This window comes from Doryrhamphus excisus, linkage group LG11, assembly GCF_037039965.1.
Source record: "Doryrhamphus excisus strain RoL-2023G ecotype Guam linkage group LG11, RoL_Dexc_Guam_v1.1, whole genome shotgun sequence".
NCBI classification, from domain to species: domain Eukaryota; kingdom Metazoa; phylum Chordata; class Actinopteri; order Syngnathiformes; family Syngnathidae; genus Doryrhamphus; species Doryrhamphus excisus.
The window spans coordinates 19,379,561-19,401,104 of NC_136367.1; the positions used below are offsets into that span (position 1 = coordinate 19,379,561).

Genomic DNA, 21,544 nt, shown 5'->3' on the forward strand with positions numbered 1-21,544 from the left:
CACACACACACACACAGAAAAACTGTTGTTCAAAGCTTGAATGAAACACACGTGTTCCTCCTTGCAAGTTTATGTTTTACTTATGTTAATAAGTTTGCCTCTTTACTTGGGCAGACGTAGTTATATTGTATCGTACTATGGAGCGAGTCAGTTCTATGAGTGATGAGTGATGACACAAGTCCTGACACAACGCTCCCGGTTGTTGCCTGGGAATTCAACATGTGCCAAATGCAGGACAAGCAGCCCAGGTTGGGCTGTGACGAGACGCTCAGTTCACAAGGGGGAAAAAAAAATATGACAATATACTGCAATCTGCAATTTCATTTCTACTATGTTACGTCCTTCTGCTCTCTGTGCTCTGTGTGAGGGCTCACTCCGTTCATGCCGTTGTTCTGCGGAACAAACGCTCCAAGGTTGGAGGCGAGAGACGAGGAAAACAGACAGCACCTGGCGATATATCGAGTTATATCGGTTTAAGTTCATGTCTACAGGGCTTTATTAATGTTAAACACCCATACTTGGAAACTCATAAACAGATGTTCCATAAACTAACTTTTATTAATATTGATATCCTACTTTGCATATATTAACTTGTCTCTTATCTTGTTATACAGGAGTGAAAAAAATAGTTAACTAGGATATGAATAATGGTTTTAAATGTACCATGCTCGTTTATGTAAGAAGCTTGTATTTATTCTCCGAGTCGGTGTATCAGTGACTAAGATCCATTCCAGTCCAGTGCAGATCTGATCCGCTGTTAAAATCCAACTTGAATTTCTGCCCCTGCTGGCGAAAGAGACCGAGCAGACCGGCTTGTGAGCAATGGAGACAGGGCTAGCGGTGCTGGTGTGGAGCAGAGTGGAGTGAGGGGGGCGGAGGGCCGGTCCGGTCAGCTCAAGAGTGCGGAGGGAGGGCCCGCCTTGTGGCTTCCTGGCCCCCCGCACCGGACGGCTGTATTATAGATGCGCATCCAAGCAGCCGGGCGGCGGGGGCCAGTCAACGGGCGCAGTAATGTGACGGGTCGGGAGAGCGTTGAGCGAGTTTAACTATTAACCATAGAGGCATCCGTACCGGACCAGTACCGTACATAAAGGCGTGCACACCGGCGTCCGCGCCTCAAGCCAGAGCGCACGGAACCAGGAGGCGGAGGATACATGCAGCCGGCTCGCTCCTACCCAGCCTCGATCGCTGTATCACGGCCACAAAAAGGTACGAATAGACGTGTCTTCTACCACTCGCTGCCGGACATGTGAGCTTCGAAATACTTTTGTCTAACGGAATTTGTCACCCATTTCTTTGAACTTTTTTTTAATGGCAAGAGCAGAAGCAAAATGTAGCATTGTGGTATGTGTGCATGCATGATAACGAGTTATTACATAGGCATGCTTGTAGCGGCGGGGACTTGCTCTTCAACCCGGCGTTGGAACAGAAAGCCCCCTGGACTGGACGGAATGAGCCAAAGAATAGAACAGGCGGGCTCGTCTATTCAGTCCTGACCAGGGGAGCACTAATTTACGCCTTTGCCATGTTGGGTTCGGCTGGTATTGGCCCTGACTACTAAACAGGATTGTTTCAGCAGGGATAGACGCTATCTTACACGATGTCGCAACATGCATACGGAGGAAAGCTGCGTCAAGGTAGCGGCAACAGGACAGGAACCAAAACTGAAGTCGTTTCAAAATAAAAGTTTTATCGTCATTGAGGGCTCTTTGCCGTATTTGACAATGTCACTTATTCCTCTACATGGACGTTTCCCGGTCTATTTTAGTGAGGCTTTTGTGTGTAAGATAGTGGTTAAAATAACCTGGGGAAATTATTTTCAAATAATGAATTGATGAAGCCTTCCTTTCCATTTTATTAGCATTGCCAACATTGTATCTAGCTTTCAGTGGCATTTGGAAGAAACAAATATATGACTATTACACATTCCTAGCCTTTTATTTGACTATTAAAGCTGTAGTTAAACTAGGAAACAAAAGACACATAGAATTGTGTATTGTGACTACATTGTACTTTGACTGTTTAAATGGTTGTGTTTATTTTGAAAGGAACGACAGGAATTGTTCTTGCTCACTTGACAATAATTTGACAGTGTTTCCTGGGGGTGAATGCAAGACCTCTTGGGTGCAATATTCCAGTATTTCAATATTTAGTTGGATTATTTTCTATTTGATCAAATATAAATTGTAATAGTTTGCTATTTAGTTTTGTGAGTTTTATGACAAAGTTGGATGCTAACACTAAAAAGTCAAACCATGGTTTTTGTACGCTCCAGTTTTTGTATGATTCCTTTTTCATGAAACATTTTAGAGTTTTTTGTACAGAATTATATGCAACAAAGCCACGTACTGTACTGCAGCATTCTGTGAAATTGAGGTTTGTTTTTTTGTACAATCTTTTTGGAACAAATTAATATCGGAAAGGGAGGTACGTTGCCCAATAATTATTATTAAAAAAAATATTTTTTTCAAACGTCATACCTATGCAGATTGTATGTATCCAATGTGTTTGCAACACTGAATGACAAACTAGAGCTGCAGCTATCTCAATCTCGAATCAATCTAATCAGATGATATATTCTTCTCTCAGCCGACCCGCCCACTGAGGTCGGAGAAGTCCCTTTCAGTGGCTGGTAATTCAACCCTTGTGCCGCAGACCTTTAAATATCTTCACTGAAGAGACCTTTCCAGCATCCACGTGGTGTAAGGTGAGACACTGCCAGCGCGATATGCCGGTCAGTCTGCTATGATCAGTGAACAGAGAGCATGCATCACTAACCTGCAGCCTAACTGCAATCTGGCACCGACAAACGTCGGACTCTTCTCGTGTTTGCTTAAAGGCAAGCTGTTAAGAAGAATAGAAAAATGACGCAAGGGAGATTTTTGTGGTGAGTCCCCGAGCCAGTCATTGAAATCTAGCATGCTGTCTTCTTTTTCTCGCCAGTCCACACGGAGCAGCTTGCATTGAATGGAGAACATACTGGTCCTGCTCCCGAAACATCGACAGGAACACAGGCTCGACAGACAAACGGCTGCATGTGCCTTGCTGCAGTTACTCTATCCCAGAGCAGTTCCCCTCTGGGCCTTGATGCCGACCATCACTCCCTGTAGACCTTTTTGATGGGATAAATTATTTAGACTGATCAGGTTCAAAAACCAGGTCAGGTGATCGGGTCACTTCCAGAACAGTTTGGCAGATCTCGTCTATTGAACGTTCTTTGTCAAGACCATTGGCTTTCAAAGGCTTCCGCATGGTACTTTGGTCGAAAGAACAAGACAAACTGCCCGACATCAACATGTCCTCCGGGGCCGTTGAGGTGAAGAAGGAGGGGGGGCCCCTTGCTCCGGCCTTCCTCAACTCCAACTCCTCTGTCCACCCAGTGATCCTCACACAGGGACCCGAGGAAGGGAGCCCAGGAAATGGGAGTGAGTTTGAGCTCAAAGAGGTTACATCTTTCACAGAAATGACCAATGAAATCCCGGAGAACGAAGAGAGGTTGGAGATAGTCGCAGTGATGGACTGTCGGGCCAATGCCAAAGGTCAGCGGGAGGAGGATGCTCTCCTGGAGAATGCAAGCCAGAGCAACGAGAGCGACGATACCAGTAATGATCAGAGCCCCGAACCACCGGCACCCCTCAAGGAGACCTCCTTCTCAATTGGTCTGCAGGTGGTTTTTCCCTTCCTGCTGGCCGGGTTTGGGACGGTGGCGGCAGGAATGGTGCTAGACATTGTCCAGGTAAGCATTCCCGACATCGGGAACACACTCACATTAATATTGATACTTTTTTCCCTATTAGTTAATCGTTGACCATAACAACATCCATATATCTTTTATCCAAACATTGTTTGTGGTCAGTTTTTTAGATATTCTATGGACCAGATACCACCTACGAGTACAGGGGATCTTCGGTTGATGTTGTCCAAAATCGAAAGTACTATTCAGTAGAGTGATACATAGTTGCATCGGTACACTGAGTGGAAGGACAACGTCACTTTGGTTCTTTTTAGTTAACTATTAATTTAAGCTTAATGTCTCCCAGGACAGAAAAGCAGACTGATCTGGTGCGAGTGCATAAAAGTTCAAATGAAATTAGCCACCGGAAGATGCTCAGTAGAGAATGTCCGGTTCAAGATGCTGAGGGATAAAGATGGTATCTTTGAACATATGAAAGGATCTGCTACTTTTGAAATAGACAGCGATAACAGCATAAGCGCGCGGTGTGCAGATAAAATATTGTGATTAAAGTTCTATTTACTACTTATAGCTAAACTTGACTTACATCGCAGTCTTGGAACTCATATGTAAATTGAGGACTAATTGTCATCGTTTGTAAAACAAAGGTCTTAAATGATATTGTGCATTGTCTTAGAGGAAGCACACTTTTCGGGGAAACCCCGGTAGTAGTCACTGACATTTGGAAGTGGAGTTTAATCTGAAAATCTTCCATTCCGAACAATTGAACGTCAAAGCAGAGCCGGTTCCACAGAGTGTTACAAAGATAAGAGGTTGTTACTCAAGCATTCAAACACCGTACTTTTGTATAACCATATGTGTCCAAAGTAAACACTTTGGAATGTATAATTTGGCTGTCTGAGAACGAGTTGCAATATTTATGTCACCCTTTACGTAAAAAAAAAAACAGAAATAGATGCAGTTCACCGTAGGACAGTGTCTATTTGATGTATGTCTGTAGTTACTTCTCCTAGTATATGACTTTGTACTTGCATTCTGAAACCCAGTGAGATAGTGAATGGATACGGGTCTGGGCAACAAGTACTGTATGTTCTCCTAAGACACGGACAAGCTGAAAAGAAACACATAACATTCTGCCAGTGTACAAACCTAAAATATAGAGGTATCCCCACTAAATCTGGAATGGTATGAGGTCAAACATTTTTCACGCTGTCCCATGTTAGGCCCCATGCTGTTGTGATTTCACTGTTTTCCAAAACATTCCCCGTTGCTGAAGTGCCGCTTGTTCCCCCTTTAGTGGGCCATGGGCAACGGTTTGTGCTTCGATGCAACGAGAAGCTCGACAGCCTGTAGTAGTGGGTGTCCAGTGGCTATCCAGTTGTGTCATTTTCTCTCCATGACACCGAAATGCTAACTCATCTATTCCAAAAAATTTTAACTTTGCGCTGTGGACCCCTTCTGATTGTTGCACTTGCCACTCTGCTAGCCTCTACAAGGCCTCATTGTGACATTTTAATGTTAGTCACTTTGATTTCCGACGGTACAAACACATGCAGAGTTTCTGGCATCATTCCCACTCGAGGCTGGCCCAGAAAAGACTGTCCAGACTGACCTGGAGATGTCTGCATAGCTGGGCTCAGTGGCTTGGCAGCCGAATGGCCTAAAAATGTCACTCTCTCCTAACCACGGCCAAAAAGTCAAGACCAAGGGTATAAAGGTTATATATGGTTTGTAAAGGTTATGCAGTGCTTGCAGTCCTTTTGGGAATGATGATGTTTATGGCCAGATAGAAACCTTTATAAAAGTCATCAAGCATCTTTCAGTTTATTATCTGTCATTCGGCAGCTCAGACAGAAATACAAATACACGCGGTAAATAACAGTGTTATATACTGCATGGTATTTCAGTACTGTGGATCCTTACACCAACAGCCTAAACACATTCCATTCCAGATTGCTGTTCAACCTTCACACATGTATTCTCATTGCCAATGACTTTCCCCATGAAAAGTATTTAAAGTAGAACTACAGTCGTCCCTCGCAATGTCGCGGTACGGTTATGGCTTCCTTGCTATATCGTGATAAATGTTTTGTGGTAGACTATGGTCTATTATTAGTCAAAATATATAGAAATCCAAGTAGTATGTAGTATTGTGGTCACAAGGAGGCAGTAATGACGCAAAACATTGCTGAGACATTACCTTACATTACCTTACCTTAACATTGCATGAAGTCATTGCATGAAATAAAGTTATCCTCTCATTCCGTGTGGAAGTCGTAAGTATTTGGCTTCTTAATGTTCGAAAAAATTAATTTGAGGCTAACTGTTTAGCTCGCTAGCTTGCCAGCTTGTGGCCGACTCGAGTCCCCGCAGCATAAGAGTTGTGCATTGCAATGTAAACATTGTATTGACATACAAGTGATGTGTACTATTCTGGGTGGTAATATTCACTAGGTGGTAATAATGACACAAAACATTGAGACATTACCTTATAGAACATTACCTTAACACTATTATGTAACTATGAAAATATTCAATTTATTAACATTGAATCCTATATCGTGGAAATTCAACTGTATATGTATAAAAGTTTGGGCACCCCTACAATAATATGACTAATTTCAATGTTGAATATTCGTATCTACTTAAATATTTGACTTATTTAATAAAGTAGCAGAAATTAAATTCACAGATAAGTTGCACTTAACTTCTGGATCGACTGATTTTAATCATGCATGATGAGTGTAGATCTCTGTTGATCACACGTGTCATTTTCCATTCTTTATTAACATAGAATAGGCTGTTTGTGTGTCAAAATTGGCTATTTATAACAAAAACAAAGACATTTTTTGTAAAAATGCAGTGGGCACCCCCCAATGTTGTCAGAATGCTTTTTTATTGATCAAATTCCTGAATCAAATGGTGAAAGCTGACACCCCTGGTGCTTATTATGATAGTTGTAATTTGCGGTGATGCAGCACTGCCAGGCACCACACAGAGAGGTGTTTTGGTTGCCTTATTTAGCTACAGGCCAAATATTTGACACCTGTCAATATGCTGCATTGAAGTTCACCATGTCAAACTACAATTACAGTACACACAGTTTGTTTTGGGTGTGAGAATATTATGAATGCATTAGCAGGAAGACGGTACATTGGTTTATGGGTACATAACGGACTTTATGACATATCTGCGGGGTCGTACCGAAACTGTAGTCCGCAACTGCAGCCCCAGAACGCTGAAACCGACACCACTGGCTGAGGTCTTTATGACGCCATAGTCGACATCGCATGCCATGAGGTTCAGCTGCTGCGTTGGTACAAACACGTACAGTAAGAGACGGCGAATGAAACACGGCCGTGTTACTTAACGCGGCGACTTGACCCCTTGAAGGGATCACATACCAGAACTCCTATAGATCTGCACACAGTGGTACCGGGGTCGTCCAGTCAAGTTCCTAGAACCGAGGAGGTGGCCATGAGGAGAGAGGGTTTCTTTGGCCGCGAGCCAGCGTTCAATGGAGACAACAACATATATCAACACGGGGGGGGGGCGAGAGCAAGCCAGTGAGACAGAAGTAGAGAGAGAGAGTAAAAGTCTGAAAGCATGTGGCTGTTAAAGAGGAGAGGAGTGCTCGCAAGGCTGCTGCTTCGGCAGGTGGCGGTGCGCCAAGATGGGGGGACTTGGCTGAAAGCGGCTCTGCTTCGCCTGACGACAGCAAAGTAGCGTAGCGTAACCCCCGCAAGAGCTTTTAGTGCCACACCTACGGATGCATACAAGAAAGACGGCTGTTGACATCGGCTCTCATCAGTATTGTACCGTACGTCTGGATGCACGCCGATTGTTGGCGATACAAACGTTCACAGCGGCTCTCGGTTTGACTCCTTGCCTGATTTATTCATCTATCTATTCGGTTTCTTGTGTTCTATGTGTGACGCAGGAAGTGCGCAGACCAGAGTCTAGATCATAGATAAGCACTCATTTGGAGATGGATCACTGTGTAAAGCCATTTGCTCATCCTGATCCATAAGTCACTCAAGCCAGGCCTAAGAGAAAGGCATTTGAACTCTTCCCTGTGAGAAAATTGCTCAAGGGTTAGGTTCAGCCTGCACAACAGGGCGTACAGCTTTTTCTTTACCTTCTTTTACGTACCGATTAAATGCGTAGGTATGTCGTTGTGGTTGCTTCCACCAATTCCAAAAAGGGTGTGGTGCTCTTTTCACCTCGATACACTCTGTCCCAGAACAGAAAAATAAGAATAAATAAACATATAAATATGGCACAGATCACGTCAAATTATTTAACATCATGAATACTAATAGTAAATCGGAAAAATACATATTAATACATAATAAGTCAATAAGTCAGGACCTGTCTGTGTTTTCTATGAAACCGCTCTTCTGGTTCCTAACATTTCTCGATTTGGATTCTTTTCAGAGGTAGGGTCATAAAAGTTAAATAAGGGCGCCAACCATAAAATGAATGATTCCGGGAGAATCTGAATATTTGAATCAAACATTTTTGCATAGAGGCCTACTATCAACAACTGTCAGTCCTCTGCATCAATCTCCTGGTATGGTTGCTAATCCAAGTTCATCATTTTATAAAGCTAATAGATTATTAGAAAACCCAATCTAAAAATCTAAACAAAAACTTCAGAGAGCAGCACAAACTGGGTTTAACAAGGACAGAAAAACGATGCACAACTGTGCATCACGGGTCATCACCTGGCAGCTGCACTAAATATGTAGTACCCGTGAAATTGTAGTCGACTCTTCTGTCGACTCCCCCAATATTTATCGTAATTTATAACCTGTAAGGCTTGCTAGGAAGCACATGGGCACACTTTCCAAATTAGGAAGTCACACATTGGACATATAATTTTGCAAAAAAAAATTGTATTGTTTAGCGTCTTGTATTCCGCTGGTGTTACCTGTTGTGTTACTTTTGGTTGCACTGTGAGTGAGGGAGGCGCTTGGTTAGATAACGTCCTGTTGGTTTGTATTGTTTGAGTGTGGGTGTAACTGCCAAGCAGTACAGTAGTAGTAGTGCCATATACTGCACATAGCCCAGGCTTGTACAGTGTAATATATAAAAATAGACAATGTAATGAAATTATGAATTCTTGATTAATGTTGATGTCTGCATTGTGTATATGTGTCCTGTGTTATAATAAGGCGTGTTTACTAAGTTGTGTTGCTGTTTCACTGGTGATCACAGCACTGGACGGTGTTCACGGAAGTGTCAGAGGTGTTCATCCTGGTTCCAGCGCTGCTTGGGCTCAAGGGCAACCTGGAGATGACGCTGGCCTCCAGACTTTCCACAGCGGTAAGCCATGTTTGTCTATTCTGCTTTATTTTCCTTTTAAAGTGTTTTTTTCCTCTCCAAAGTTACCCAAGTTATCCAGTCTCCTGGCATTCCCCAAACTGTGACATTCATTATGGCTGATTGGTCCAGGGGTCATAGGTCATATTGACAAAGTAACCTGCAGTTTTACACCAACTGATAGCAACATTCTTTTAAACGCTTTACCTGAACCCATCCTGTTTTATGTGGGTGCTTTTCCACCCTTCACACTTTCAAGCTTATATGTAAACACACCTCAATAATAAACTAAAACTAATTTTGACACGTTCACCTGGATGTATTTTGAAGCACACCGTCTTAATATCATATATGACCTGGTTATGATAAGTTTTAATAATGGTCCGAGACGCCTCAAGTTGTGTGTTTCGAACCAGGACTCTCATTTCTAAAGGTTGTTTACGTAGAAAAACAGCCTGAAAGTAGGACTCCTTCTCCCACTTCACCTTTAAAGTCTGACACGTTTGGCGAGTGTGAGTGCTTTGATTCGCACTCAAGGTTGGCACGCTTTCCCCTCCTGTAGGGGAGGCGTACGCCTAATTTGTGTGCGTAGTAGCCGTGTGTCATTTAAGGAATGCAATGGCTCATCTAACAAGTAATTATTGACAGTCGCAGCTGCAGTCGTCTCTTAAAAAATAATTAGAACAACACGGAAAGTGACTGGAAATAACCTTGGTTAGCGTTGAAAGTTGACAAAAAAAAATCCTCAGTTTGTGTACATTTCCCAGCTAGCTGCAATATGTGCGCTTGTTTAATGTGTGGCTGTATCCGCACCAAACCGAAATCAAAGTCGTACTTGGCGTCCGACCGTGTTGCCAGTAAAAGAGGCTGGCATGTCTTCTATGTTGCAGCTTGTCCAGCAATCACCTGCTGATACCAACGCGCAGTTTTAGTGACCTGTCAGTGTTGCACAGCCCGTAAGAGAATTAGACCGGAATCGCAGCTAAGCAGAACCAATCCTCGCATACTTTCCACTGGTGTGTGGGAAATGAGCGACGACCCAACAAGTCCCCCTTCGCAAGTCGGCTTTGTAACAGAATTAGAGTTCAAGTGTCCCATTGAAGAATTTGACAGCGTTAGCATGCCGGCTCCGACCCTTCCAGTGTGATTCCTGAGTTTTGTGAGCTTTAAAGCCAACAGTTAATATTTATATTGTAGCTATTAGTCGAATATCTTTCTGTTCAGGTGATTTGGTGAAACTTTTCTCCATGCACTTACCACGGAAATAGTTCAAGCATCGCAGCTTGTCCAGAGACATTACCGTCAGCTCCTTATTGGTTGGCCTCAGCTGGGGCATGTTTCTTTCCACGCCGCTGCTGATTAGAAGATTAAAACGACTGTAAGTTTCCTAAAGAGCTTAACACGCTAAAAACATAATGTAACCCCCCACCGGGAGCTGGAGTTTTCAATTCACATGACATTCACGTTTTCATTTTTCTGGTCTTTTTGCGCTCTAGATCAGGGGTGGGCAAACTACGGCCCCGGGGGCCACATGCGGCACACCAAGTGTTTGAATCCGGCCCGCCACTTAAGTATTTAAACTTTTAATGTACATGCTGGCAAAAGACTTGCAAGTCGGGTGTCTTATTCAGTAAAAAACTGAAAAAAAACAAAACTAAAATTAAATTTTGTAGTTTGATGGGGTCTGATGTTTAAAGTGCTCCAGAAAAAAAGTGACATTAAAACATATAGCTAATAGTATGACACGTTTACAGATAGAAATTGGACAAATAATTCAAAGTGTGTGTGTTAAATATATATTCTGGCCCCCCAGGACAATTTTGTTAACTCAATGCGGCCCACGACTCAAAAAGTTTGCCCACCAATATACTAATATTCGACTGAAATGACGTTTTACTTTACATTCCCATATGCCAAAATCAATTCTAAACAAGCAATATATTGTTAAAAAAACGTCCAGAAAGTGAATGTTTTGCTTGTTTCTTTGCATTTAGAGTTCATTAGAGGTCTAGGATACCCCCCAATGCTCCGTAGCGATATTTGACCAGTTACACATAAACCTTCTTATCAGCATGCGTGGCAGTTTGCCCTCTTTGAACAGCCGAATGAATGCTCAGGCATGAGGTGTCCATCCCCACGCGTGTTTACACGGCCCTGATAGCTTTATGTGCGCTCAAACCCCGTGTCCTCGTCGACCAGTTAAACTGACATGCGGTCTTGCACACGGACACAACTGGAACATCGTGATGCTCCAATGTTGAAATGTTATTACAGAGTGAACAGTTAACTCTGTTCCTTTTGAAAGCAACCAAAACAAGCCAACAGCCACACATTTCCCTTCAACCTATTGCCATAGTGGTGTGGTGGTTAGCACTGTCACCTCACAGCAGGAAGGTTTTGGGTTCAAACCTGCCCGCTGGGGCCTTTCAGAGCGGAGTTTACATGTTCTCGATGTGCCTGCATGGGTTCTCTATTTCTCCCACAGACCATAAACATGCAAGTTATTGCAGGTTGGTTAGACTCTCGAATGCCTGCAGTTGTAAATATGCGTCTCTGTGCGGCTCTCCTGCCCAGTGACCGAGATAAGTCATCCTGGTGGCTTGAATGTTTTGTATCGTGAATTCTGAGTATTTTAAGTATTTAATAGTGGAGTTGCACAAAAAAAAATGGCTTTTAATTTCTGAATTTGACTTTACCATTTTAGTCAAGAACTCACCATGGGTGATTGTACTGTCCATGGAGCTAATATGTCTTTATTTTGACTTAATGGATTACTCCCTGTCCTTTGAATTACCGTAAGTCGCACTTTTTTTCATAATTTGGCTGTTCCTGCGACTTATACTCCAGAGCGACTTAGAAATGTAAACAAAAAAAACTGTTGCTGTTACATAAATGCTGGACACCTTATATGTTTATGTTTATTTTTTGTGTAGTTGTAATATTATGTTAGCATATCTTACACCTATTCAGCCTGTTCTCTATTCCTTTATTGTTAGAATTTGCCTTCCAAGAGGACGTAATGTCGGTTTTGGTCATTAAATAAATTACTTGCAAAAAATACGACTTATACTCCAGTGCGACTTATGTATGTTTTTTTCTACCTAATTATGCATTTTTGGCCTTGTGCGACTTATACTCTGGAGTGACTTAAAAATACGGTATTTCTCCCATCAACTGTTTTTTCCGGGACCTCTAACATAACCTGCGGGAATTCTAAAGTAGAACACGAGCCCCTTGTTTTGGGAACGGCTTTCCAACATGATAACGATCCTAAACACACACCTCCAGAATGACTTGCTGATGAAGCTGAAGGTGGAGTAAGTGAAAGTATGTGGGGCATCCTCAATATCCAAACATCCACCAGGTCTGTAATGTCATCTTGGATGGAGGAGAGGACTAAGATAGAAATATGCTTTTTATATGCTGCTATTGAACTTTTTGGTTTGTGGATGAGCTTTGGAATCATTGCATCGGATACAAAGTGGACCACTGTTGCTTCCACCCGTTCTGCTTGACAACATCTGTGTGTGTGTGTGTGTGTGTGTGTTTGTGAATGAAAGAAGCGAGATGAGATAAGTGGAGTTGGCCTGGGCGGGGGATCAGAGATCAGAGCATCGTTGTGTAGAATACTGACGTCTTATTGTTCTGGTGGGGCCAAGAGGCAGCAGCACGTACAAACACACTCATGCGCATGTGATAACGTTGTGTGTTCTTCTCTGTCTTCCAGGCTAATATTGGTCAAATGGACACAGCCAAGGACATGTGGAATATGATCATGGGGAACTTAGCTCTCATTCAGGTATATTAAACCTTTTTTGGGGAGGGTGAAATTTAAAAGGGAGGAAAATACGAAAAAACTGTGAAACCTGGGATAGACTCCACCAAGCATGCACAGAATAGTCACTATATTGTCAGTTGTAGAGGTGTGGACTTGTGTCACAATTTTGATGACTTTGGGCTCGACTTGACTGTGTCATGAAAGACTTAGACTTGGACTTATATAAATAAATAACTAACTAACTAAATAAATAAATAAATAAATAAATAAATAAATAAATAAATAAATAAATAAATAAATAAATAAATAAATAAATAAATAAATAAAAGACTTGGACTTACTAGATCGATACACAAAGGAAATTGCTTGTTTACAGTACCTCAATTGCAGAAGAAAAAGACACTACAACAATATGAATAAAATATAATACAAATATTGTGTATAATATATGTCAATAAAAATAAATTCACACTTTATACACGGGAGGACTGAATTTTTATTATTTATTATTTATTATTTATTATTTATTATTTATTATTTATTATTTATTATTTATTATTTATTATTTATTATTTATTATTTATTATTTATTATTTATTATTTATTATTTATTATTTATTATTTATTATTTATTATTTATTATTTATTATTTATTATTTATTATTTATTATTTATTATTTATTATTTATTACAGATGAAGTACTGTAGATCTGGATGGCATGTAGAATGACTGAAGTCATGTAGCGTTCACTGTGGGAACGGAACTGGAGGAGTCTCCAACTGCCTGACTTGACTTAAAACCTGCCTTGGACTTGCACGCCATGACTCAAGACTTAAATGAGACTTACAAAGCACTGACTAACCACCTCTGGTTAGCTGTGATTCAACGTAATTAACTAAAAATAGGCTAGTCAATATGTAACATTAATTCTCTCAAATTCGTCTCACACATGTCAGCAATCATCTGCAGCTGCCGTATAAAACATCTTCTCATGTATGTCTTCAGGTCCAGGCCACAGTCGTAGGCTTCCTGGCCTCCATCGCTGCAGTGATCTTCGGTTGGATCCCAGAGGGCCACTTCAGGCTGGGTCACGCCGTGCTGCTTTGTGCCTCCAGTGTCGCCACCGCCTTCATTGCTTCTCTGTTACTAGGTAGAGTACGACCACCTCACAGAATGTCAGAGATACTTCATTCCGGTTTTAACAAATGCTTAAGCGGGATGGTCAACTCGGGGTGCAACCGTGTTGCCCCCCAGATGCTCCAGTAGCTGTAAACTCAAAAAGAACCCTCAGATTTTACACCCCTGATCCACAGGTCTCATCATGATTGGCGTGATCATCGCGTCCAGGAAAGTTGGCATCAACCCAGACAACGTGGCCACGCCTATTGCCGCGAGCTTGGGAGACCTGATCACCCTGTCCCTGCTGGCTGGCATCTCGACAGGACTGTACAAGGAACTAGGTAACACAACTACAGCCATTTCGGCTGTACTGTTTGTCAATAATAAGCAGGTTATAAGATGAGCTTCAAAATGTAAAAAACAAAAAAAAAGCAATTTATTGCAAACAACTGTTAAATTTAAATAAGTTATATTCAACATCTACTGTCTGGAACTGATGTCTATTTTTGTAAAAGGTCACTCCAAAAGAATGAGCTCATTCCTCGGGCATTGTTAACTGCAGCGTAGAACCTGTTGACAAAGCCGGTCATTACAACACAGTTTGACGCCCCTGCACAACCTGAGGTTCAATTCTTCCATTTAAGGCAAAAGCAGCCCAGATCTCCTTGTCATGCCAGTGACGTTGGAAGCCATCAAGAATGTAAAGGTTCTTTAAATGGCCCATTTTTGGTGCTCCAATGCAAATTCAAAACGGGCAATTTTGTTCTTAAAATCCTTCAATTGCAGATCAGGTCTGCATGGTCTTTGGACTGCACCAGTAATAGTCTCCATTTGGGCCGAGGACGGTCCCGTGTTGGCCAATAGGACCATTTTGGGTCTGATTTTTTTTTTTTTTGTTCCATACCCTCAGGATCTTTTAAGAGGTTTCAAATGACTACTGGTCTTATTGGGACCAGTGTAGGGTGTACCCCGTTTCTCACCTGAAAAAAAGAAATACCTGACATAGACATAGAATCCACATTTTTGAGTTTCATGGTTTGATAATTCTTGCAATTTTTCAACAAATTCTAATCGCTGACATTCTGTGACAGAAGGTATTCAAAATACTCGTTATTGCAGGTCTGTGTGAACCCTATCATGGCAAAACCGTAAAACGTGATTAGAAAAGCTTCAGATAAACGAGACTTGAGGTGTTGGAATTGGTGTGTCTCGCCAAGCTTATCCTCTTGCAACCACAACAAGAAATGATCTTTGAGTTGAGTCACATTTCTCTTTTGTTGAATTCCCCCAGCATGACACTGTGTGCACGCCGGTATGATGTCAAGCCGGATCAGGCTTTATCTTTGCAAACAACACCGGGCTTAGTGGAAGCGTGTGTAAGATATTAAACGATGCGCGAAAGAGGCCTCCGACGAGGCTAGTTGTATTTGAGGGTGAAAAATTTCACAGCTGTTTGCCTTCCAGTTTGCCTTCATTGTTTGTATCTGGGCTGACGCACGCATTGGACAAACACGACACACCTTAAAACAATCTGAAACACCCCGGCCCTTGTGGGTGGAACCTCGTAGCTTTTTACACACTTCCTCGCAATAAACGTCACGCATAAATTCTTTGCGGTTTAAAAAAAAAATTATCATGCATGTCAGAAATAGAGTATTACACAGTCTACTACTAGCAATACTGCAGTTTTGTGAACACTTTATCCTCTTCCAGACAACCATGACTACGCCAATCCACTAGTGTGTGCGGTGTTTGTGGCCTTGTGTCCGCTGTGGGTGCTCATCGCCAGGAAGATCCCGTCCACACGAGAAGTCCTCTACTCTGGATGGGAACCGGTCATCATCGCCATGGCCATCAGCAGGTACGCGGCTCAGGGACTACAACCGTGGTAAAATACAGTGTGGGTATACGCTCAGTTAGTTTTATGTACGTATGTCTGTGTCTTTCAGTGTGGGCGGTCTGATTCTTGACAAGACCGTCACCAATCCAAACTTTGCTGGTATGGCTGTGTTCACCCCAGTCATCAACGGTGAGGAATCATACTAGGATTTCCGATATGAAACACATGATCAGCGATAAATACTGCACATACTTGTGTAGATGAACTGGACGTGTCTGGACACATCTTCAACTCTCACATGAATGTACAACACCCTGTACTAGTAAAGAGAAAAACAGACACTTACAACAGAGCACGGCTAGATGGCTCTAGTACACCACAAGGACACAGAACACTGTGGGTAAACACCTCTCATTCGGATGTTTGCTTTGCTTGTGTGTGGTTTGAATATTTACAAGTACCAATAATGACATAGTCAAATTAATTTGAACATATTTGGTTAAGATACAAACAATTACAATTTATTTTCTTGGCAGAATGCAAAAACAGTCATTATGTAACAGCAAATTAATATGAATATAAATACACTAGCCAACCAATTCAAAGTGCGATTTTTGTGTATGTCAGGTGTGGGAGGTAACCTGGTGGCGGTTCAGGCCAGTCGAATCTCCACCTACTTGCACATGAATGGTATACCAATGGGGGATCCCAACCCCACATCCAGGAACAGGAAGTGCCCGACGCCCTGCACCACCTTCTTCACCTCCAGTAAGTTCCCGGCGCTTCAGTACAACAACAACGACACAATTTATACAATTATTTGTTTTACATATAAGTGATGCACCATCTTTTGTTTTTAACGCAGTCAACATACCAGTGGTGTCCAAAGTGCGGGCCGGGGGCCAATTTAATTCAGCACCTGTTTTTTTATTGGCCTGCAGCACATTATAAAAACATTTTAACAGCAAAAAAAATCTGCACTAAAAATAAAAAACTATTAGGAAAACAATTGAACAGAAAAAAGTGAGAATAAAGATGGAAAAAAGAAAAATAACGTCATTTCAGTAGAATAAAGTTGAAATATTAAAGAAAAATGTATTTTTGCAGTTCTAATATTAAGAGAACCAAACAAAACAATAAATAAAGTGGAAAACTAGGTTGCGCAAAAAGTTTTAATATTATGAGAATATTAGTTGGGAGGAAAAAAAACTGAAAGGACAAAAAGTGACGTTGACATTGGCTTACATTGCTTTAGCTTATGTTGTATTAGTTTACATTGCATTAGCTTACATTGCATTAGCTTACATTGCATTAGCTTACATGACATTAGCTTACATTGCATTAGATTACATTGCATTAGCTTACATGACACTAGCTTACATGACAATAGCTTACATTGCATTAGCTTACATGACATTAGCTTACATGACAATAGCTTACATGACAATAGCTTACATTACATTAGCTTACATGACATTAGCTTACATGACATTAGCTTACATTGCATTAGCTTACATGACACTAGCTTACATGACAATAGCTTACATGACAATAGCTTACATTGCATTAGATTACATTACATTAGCTTACATGACATTAGCTTACATTGCATTAGCTTACATGACATTAGCTAGAGTGAAAACATTTCTCCCATCCCGTGTGGAAGTGCTAGTTTTTTGGGTTCTTAGGTGGAAAAAACACAATTGAGTTTAACCGGTTAGCTTGGTAGCTAGCAACGGTCTTCAGTCCCTGCAGCATAAGTTGTTGTATGTGTTGTAAACAGTGAATAATAGAGTGTAAAGGTGACTATGGGGCTGTTATGGGGTGTTATTTAATGTCTACAGGGCTCTAATTAATGTAAAATGTAAGTCATAAACAAGTTTTCTAACGACCAAAACATTAGCATTGAATCATACTACTGTATATGACTGAAATTCATGTAATGCGGCCTGGAACCAATGCACCGCCATCACCTGTTGTAATCAACTAGTAATGCATTGCGGGTATCCGATGTGCATATCTAATAATTACAATGAGTTATGATCTATTATTTTGCCACTAATATAAAACTCCTCCCATTTCCTGTCTTTCCTCTGGAAGCTGTGAACTCCCGTTCAGCGCGTGTGCTGTTCCTCCTGGTCGCCCCGGGTCACCTCGTCTTCCTCTACACCATCAACTCACTGAGGGGGGGGCACACTACACTCACGCCCATCTTCATCACCTTCTACCTGGCCGCTGCAATGCTGCAGGTGAACATGAACGGTCATGGAAATGTGTTGATTATTTATCCGTATGATTATACAGACGGCATGCATGGATGAGATGTATATTTGGGTACATAGCATCGTAGCAACAGAGAAGTTTGCTTATTCAATATTCAACCATGAAACAGCGAAACGGTAAAGAATGAAGCTGCAAAATTTGATTTGAAATTTGATATTAATTATAAATTATTACCAATTTAGGGCAAATGAGATGTGTTCTCTGCAACAACAACAAAAACAACCCAGTTTTGGAGAAAATATAAAACCAATTTCTGACAAAAAATTCTCAAATTTGCTTGTCCGTGGATGTCGAATCGTGAATACGCAGGGCTCGCGTTGTATTGTCAGCATCATTGTTGCTAAGCTGCGAGCACATTCTGACTTCCTTTACTGTCCTCGCTTTGACAGATTGATCGGATGATTTTTGTAAAAAAAAAAACAAAAAACGTATAAGTCGATGAAGCCGATCACAGAAAACGATCGGTGTGCTGGGGCAAACCCTACATGGTGCGGTTGTGTCATAGAACAACGGCATGAACGGAGTGAGCCCTATTGTCAGTCATATAACCTCTGGGTGGGTAGAGGCGGGGCCGCATACACACAGAGTGTAACTGCTGAAAACCGATATTGTCCAATTCTCATTTTCCGATGCCGATATCAGCCCATACCGGTCCCGCTATGTGTAACATGAAATATGGACCCATATCACATTTTTATACCGATATGTATATTGTATATTACATAGGTGATTATCCTCCTCTACCTGGCGGACTGGATGGTCCACTGGATGTGGGGCAGAGGGATGGACCCCGACAACTTCTCCATTCCCTACCTGACCGCTCTCGGCGACCTGCTGGGAACGGGCTTCCTCGCCCTCTGCTTCCACATGCGCTTCTTCATCGGGGACCGAGATTCCAACGTGGGCAACTGATGGCGCCAGCAAACATTCACCCAGCCGCCCGCCCGCCCGCCCGCCGCACACGGACGTCCATGATGATGACAACAACACGAAGCCTCCTATGACAGGGCTAATCCCTCGTAGGGCTCTGATTGAAGACATAGTGCTCTAACAGGTCAGTAGTTTACATCACCATGGTAACGGATGCACTATAGCCTGGACATATTCGGAATGTCTCAGTCAGCGCCACAGACTTTGCTTCATTTGTATCCTTCTTAATAACAGAGCACCCTGCCTCTGTTATTATTTTGCTATTGTAAATGATAATTATTGTCGGGAAAATAATACATTTGATGTAAATCGATATATATTCTATTTTGAGAGGCTATTCCTCATTATTTTCAATGGGGACACTAGCCGGTGTATCCATTTTTAATAGAGCAACAAATCCAACATTGCAAAAAATAAAAAAATAAACACGAACAAGCCGAGATTGTTTAATCACCAAGTGCTTTGTCTGGGAATTCTATCAAATCAGTGAAATGCAAATGTATTCTTGTGCTACGCCTTTTGTGCCGTTTCGAGAAATCTCGATTCCGATTCTTCTCCTCCATCGTCATGGGGTGGCACGACTTCCTGTTTTTGACCGACTCTGCAAAGCAAATTGTGCAACCGGAGCCTGATCCTGATTAGTCAGTGACTTGAAAACGGGACTATTTGCCAAACAGTCCGCTAATGTCGGACTAAAGCAAGCTATGCTACGTTATGCAAGAGTCGCAGGCTCAAGAGACCCGCACCGCTCAGCTAATGGAACAGCCTGAGTGCTCACTAAACATTATTATGAGTGAGGGTGTGCTCGCAACTTGCTTGATGCCGCTTGATTGTATTTGATGTGTCCTTTGTGTTCGGACGACCCCCCCCCAGCACCAAAGACTTCCATCAGTCCTCAAGAGTTTTTCACCAATTTAAATCCCATGGACAGTTGCAGAGTTGCATTCACCGGACATCAACATGCAGTACATTAACACAAATATATTGCTTAAGTGGTTAGCACGCAGGCCTCGCAGCTAGGAGACCCGTGTTCAATTCCACCCTCAGCTATCTCTGTGCGTGGTTTGCATGTTCTCACAAAATGGCAACGATCAGGATTTCTCCAAGGCAATTATAGAATAATTATTAGCAGACTGTCATGCGATTGCTCCTCTACAGTAACATTTGGCGTGCACACTTGCGTTGCATTCACTGTCTTTAATCAGTAAAAAGGCTCCAAACTTGACCCGAGTTGATAATAATCATAATAGTCATGGCTTCCTGCTTCAAATTTCACAACTCCACTCTATCGCGGTTGTTTGAAAATATACAAATTATGAAATAATGTCATTTCTTGCTTGATTATGGTATATTATGAGTCAAAAAATAAGCCGAAATGAAGGATTTTCAAGCATGAAAATGGCTAAATGAACAAAAACACAAATATGACGCATTCAAAGGCATGTTGTGATGATATGTAGTATTCTACACTGGTCATTTTACTGTCATGTTCAATGAGGCACACCCAATTCCTGTCGTGGCCGTAACCCACGCCGAGCTAAAACTCAATTCTGAACCCCCATTGTCACTTCCTGTCCGCCACCTACTCACCTAACACCAGATCACACAAAGCGCTTGAGTGATATCAGTGTTAAGGTGACTATAGGGGTGTTACATCATGCGTAGAGGGCTCTAATAATGTTAAAAATGTATTTAGAAGGTTGTAAACAGGTTTTCTATGTTCTAACTGTGAAAATATTCCACTTATTGGCAGAAATTCACTTATGACTGCCCTGAAGTAATGACTAACTGTGATAAACGAGGGATAACTACACTGAACTTGACTTTGAGAAAATCCTGACTCATCACCGCCGATCACGCCAAGCCGAAATCTCTCATTTAACTCCAACAACTTTTCCGTTGCTGTCTTTTTGCTCGCAAGCGAGGAAGCACATGGAGGAGTATCGGAAGTTCTAGAGATGACTAAACTGTATTTTGGGCAGTTGAAAACCAGGAAGTCCGTATGGGTTTCTTGGCTAAAACCTGCATGACGCGCTTGAACGAGACGCCGCTGTCAGACTGCTGTGTCGTCTCAGAGGGGCCAGAAGAATACATCCTGTCAATGTGAATCATGATGTCTGTCAATCTTATCTTTAGGTTGGGAATGTTTTGTTTTGGGGGGGGGGGTAAATTTTTATTTTTATTTTTATTTTTATTTTTATTTTTATTTTTATTTTTATTTTTATTTTTATTTTTATTTTTATTTTTATTTTTATTTTTATTTTTATTTTTATTTTTATTTTTATTATTTTATTTTAATTTTTTTTGTAATTCCTTTATCTAATCATAACTCATCCTGGTGATCACAAAAAAAAAGTAGCAACTACTTAAAGGAAAGCTGCACTTTGCGTGGGAATCAAATACGACATTCTAAAGATATACAAACAGCTAAACAAGAGGTAGCTCATGAATGCACCTAATTGGGCACACCTATTCCGCCTAAAAGCCCGCCATTAAAACACCTCCAAAAACCTCCAACAAGGTTTTCTATCCATGCTACATTCGTGATAACATAAACACTTTTTCAGCAATCCA

General features: G+C 41.6%; 1 protein-coding gene across 3 annotated transcripts; it reads left to right on the top strand.

The window, feature by feature from the left end:
* Positions 1 to 827: 827 nt before the first annotated feature.
* slc41a1 (solute carrier family 41 member 1) lies at positions 828 to 20,537 on the top strand. Of its 3 annotated transcripts, XM_058085027.2 has the most exons (12): positions 828 to 1,209; positions 2,590 to 2,707; positions 2,944 to 3,736; positions 8,915 to 9,022; positions 12,747 to 12,818; positions 13,804 to 13,948; positions 14,112 to 14,258; positions 15,631 to 15,778; positions 15,867 to 15,946; positions 16,385 to 16,525; positions 17,858 to 18,006; positions 18,767 to 20,537. In XM_058085027.2, exons 3-12 carry the CDS (start codon positions 3,251 to 3,253, stop codon positions 18,950 to 18,952), a joined length of 1,662 nt encoding a protein of 553 aa, XP_057941010.1. In that variant the 5' UTR covers positions 828 to 1,209; positions 2,590 to 2,707; positions 2,944 to 3,250; the 3' UTR covers positions 18,953 to 20,537. The 3 variants fall into 3 exon arrangements, with proteins under 3 accessions (XP_057941010.1, XP_057941027.1, XP_078650526.1); XM_058085044.2 differs by lacking the exon at positions 2,590 to 2,707; XM_078794400.1 differs by lacking the exon at positions 828 to 1,209 and having other exon boundaries at positions 2,507 to 2,707.
* Positions 20,538 to 21,544: the final 1,007 nt, after the last annotated feature.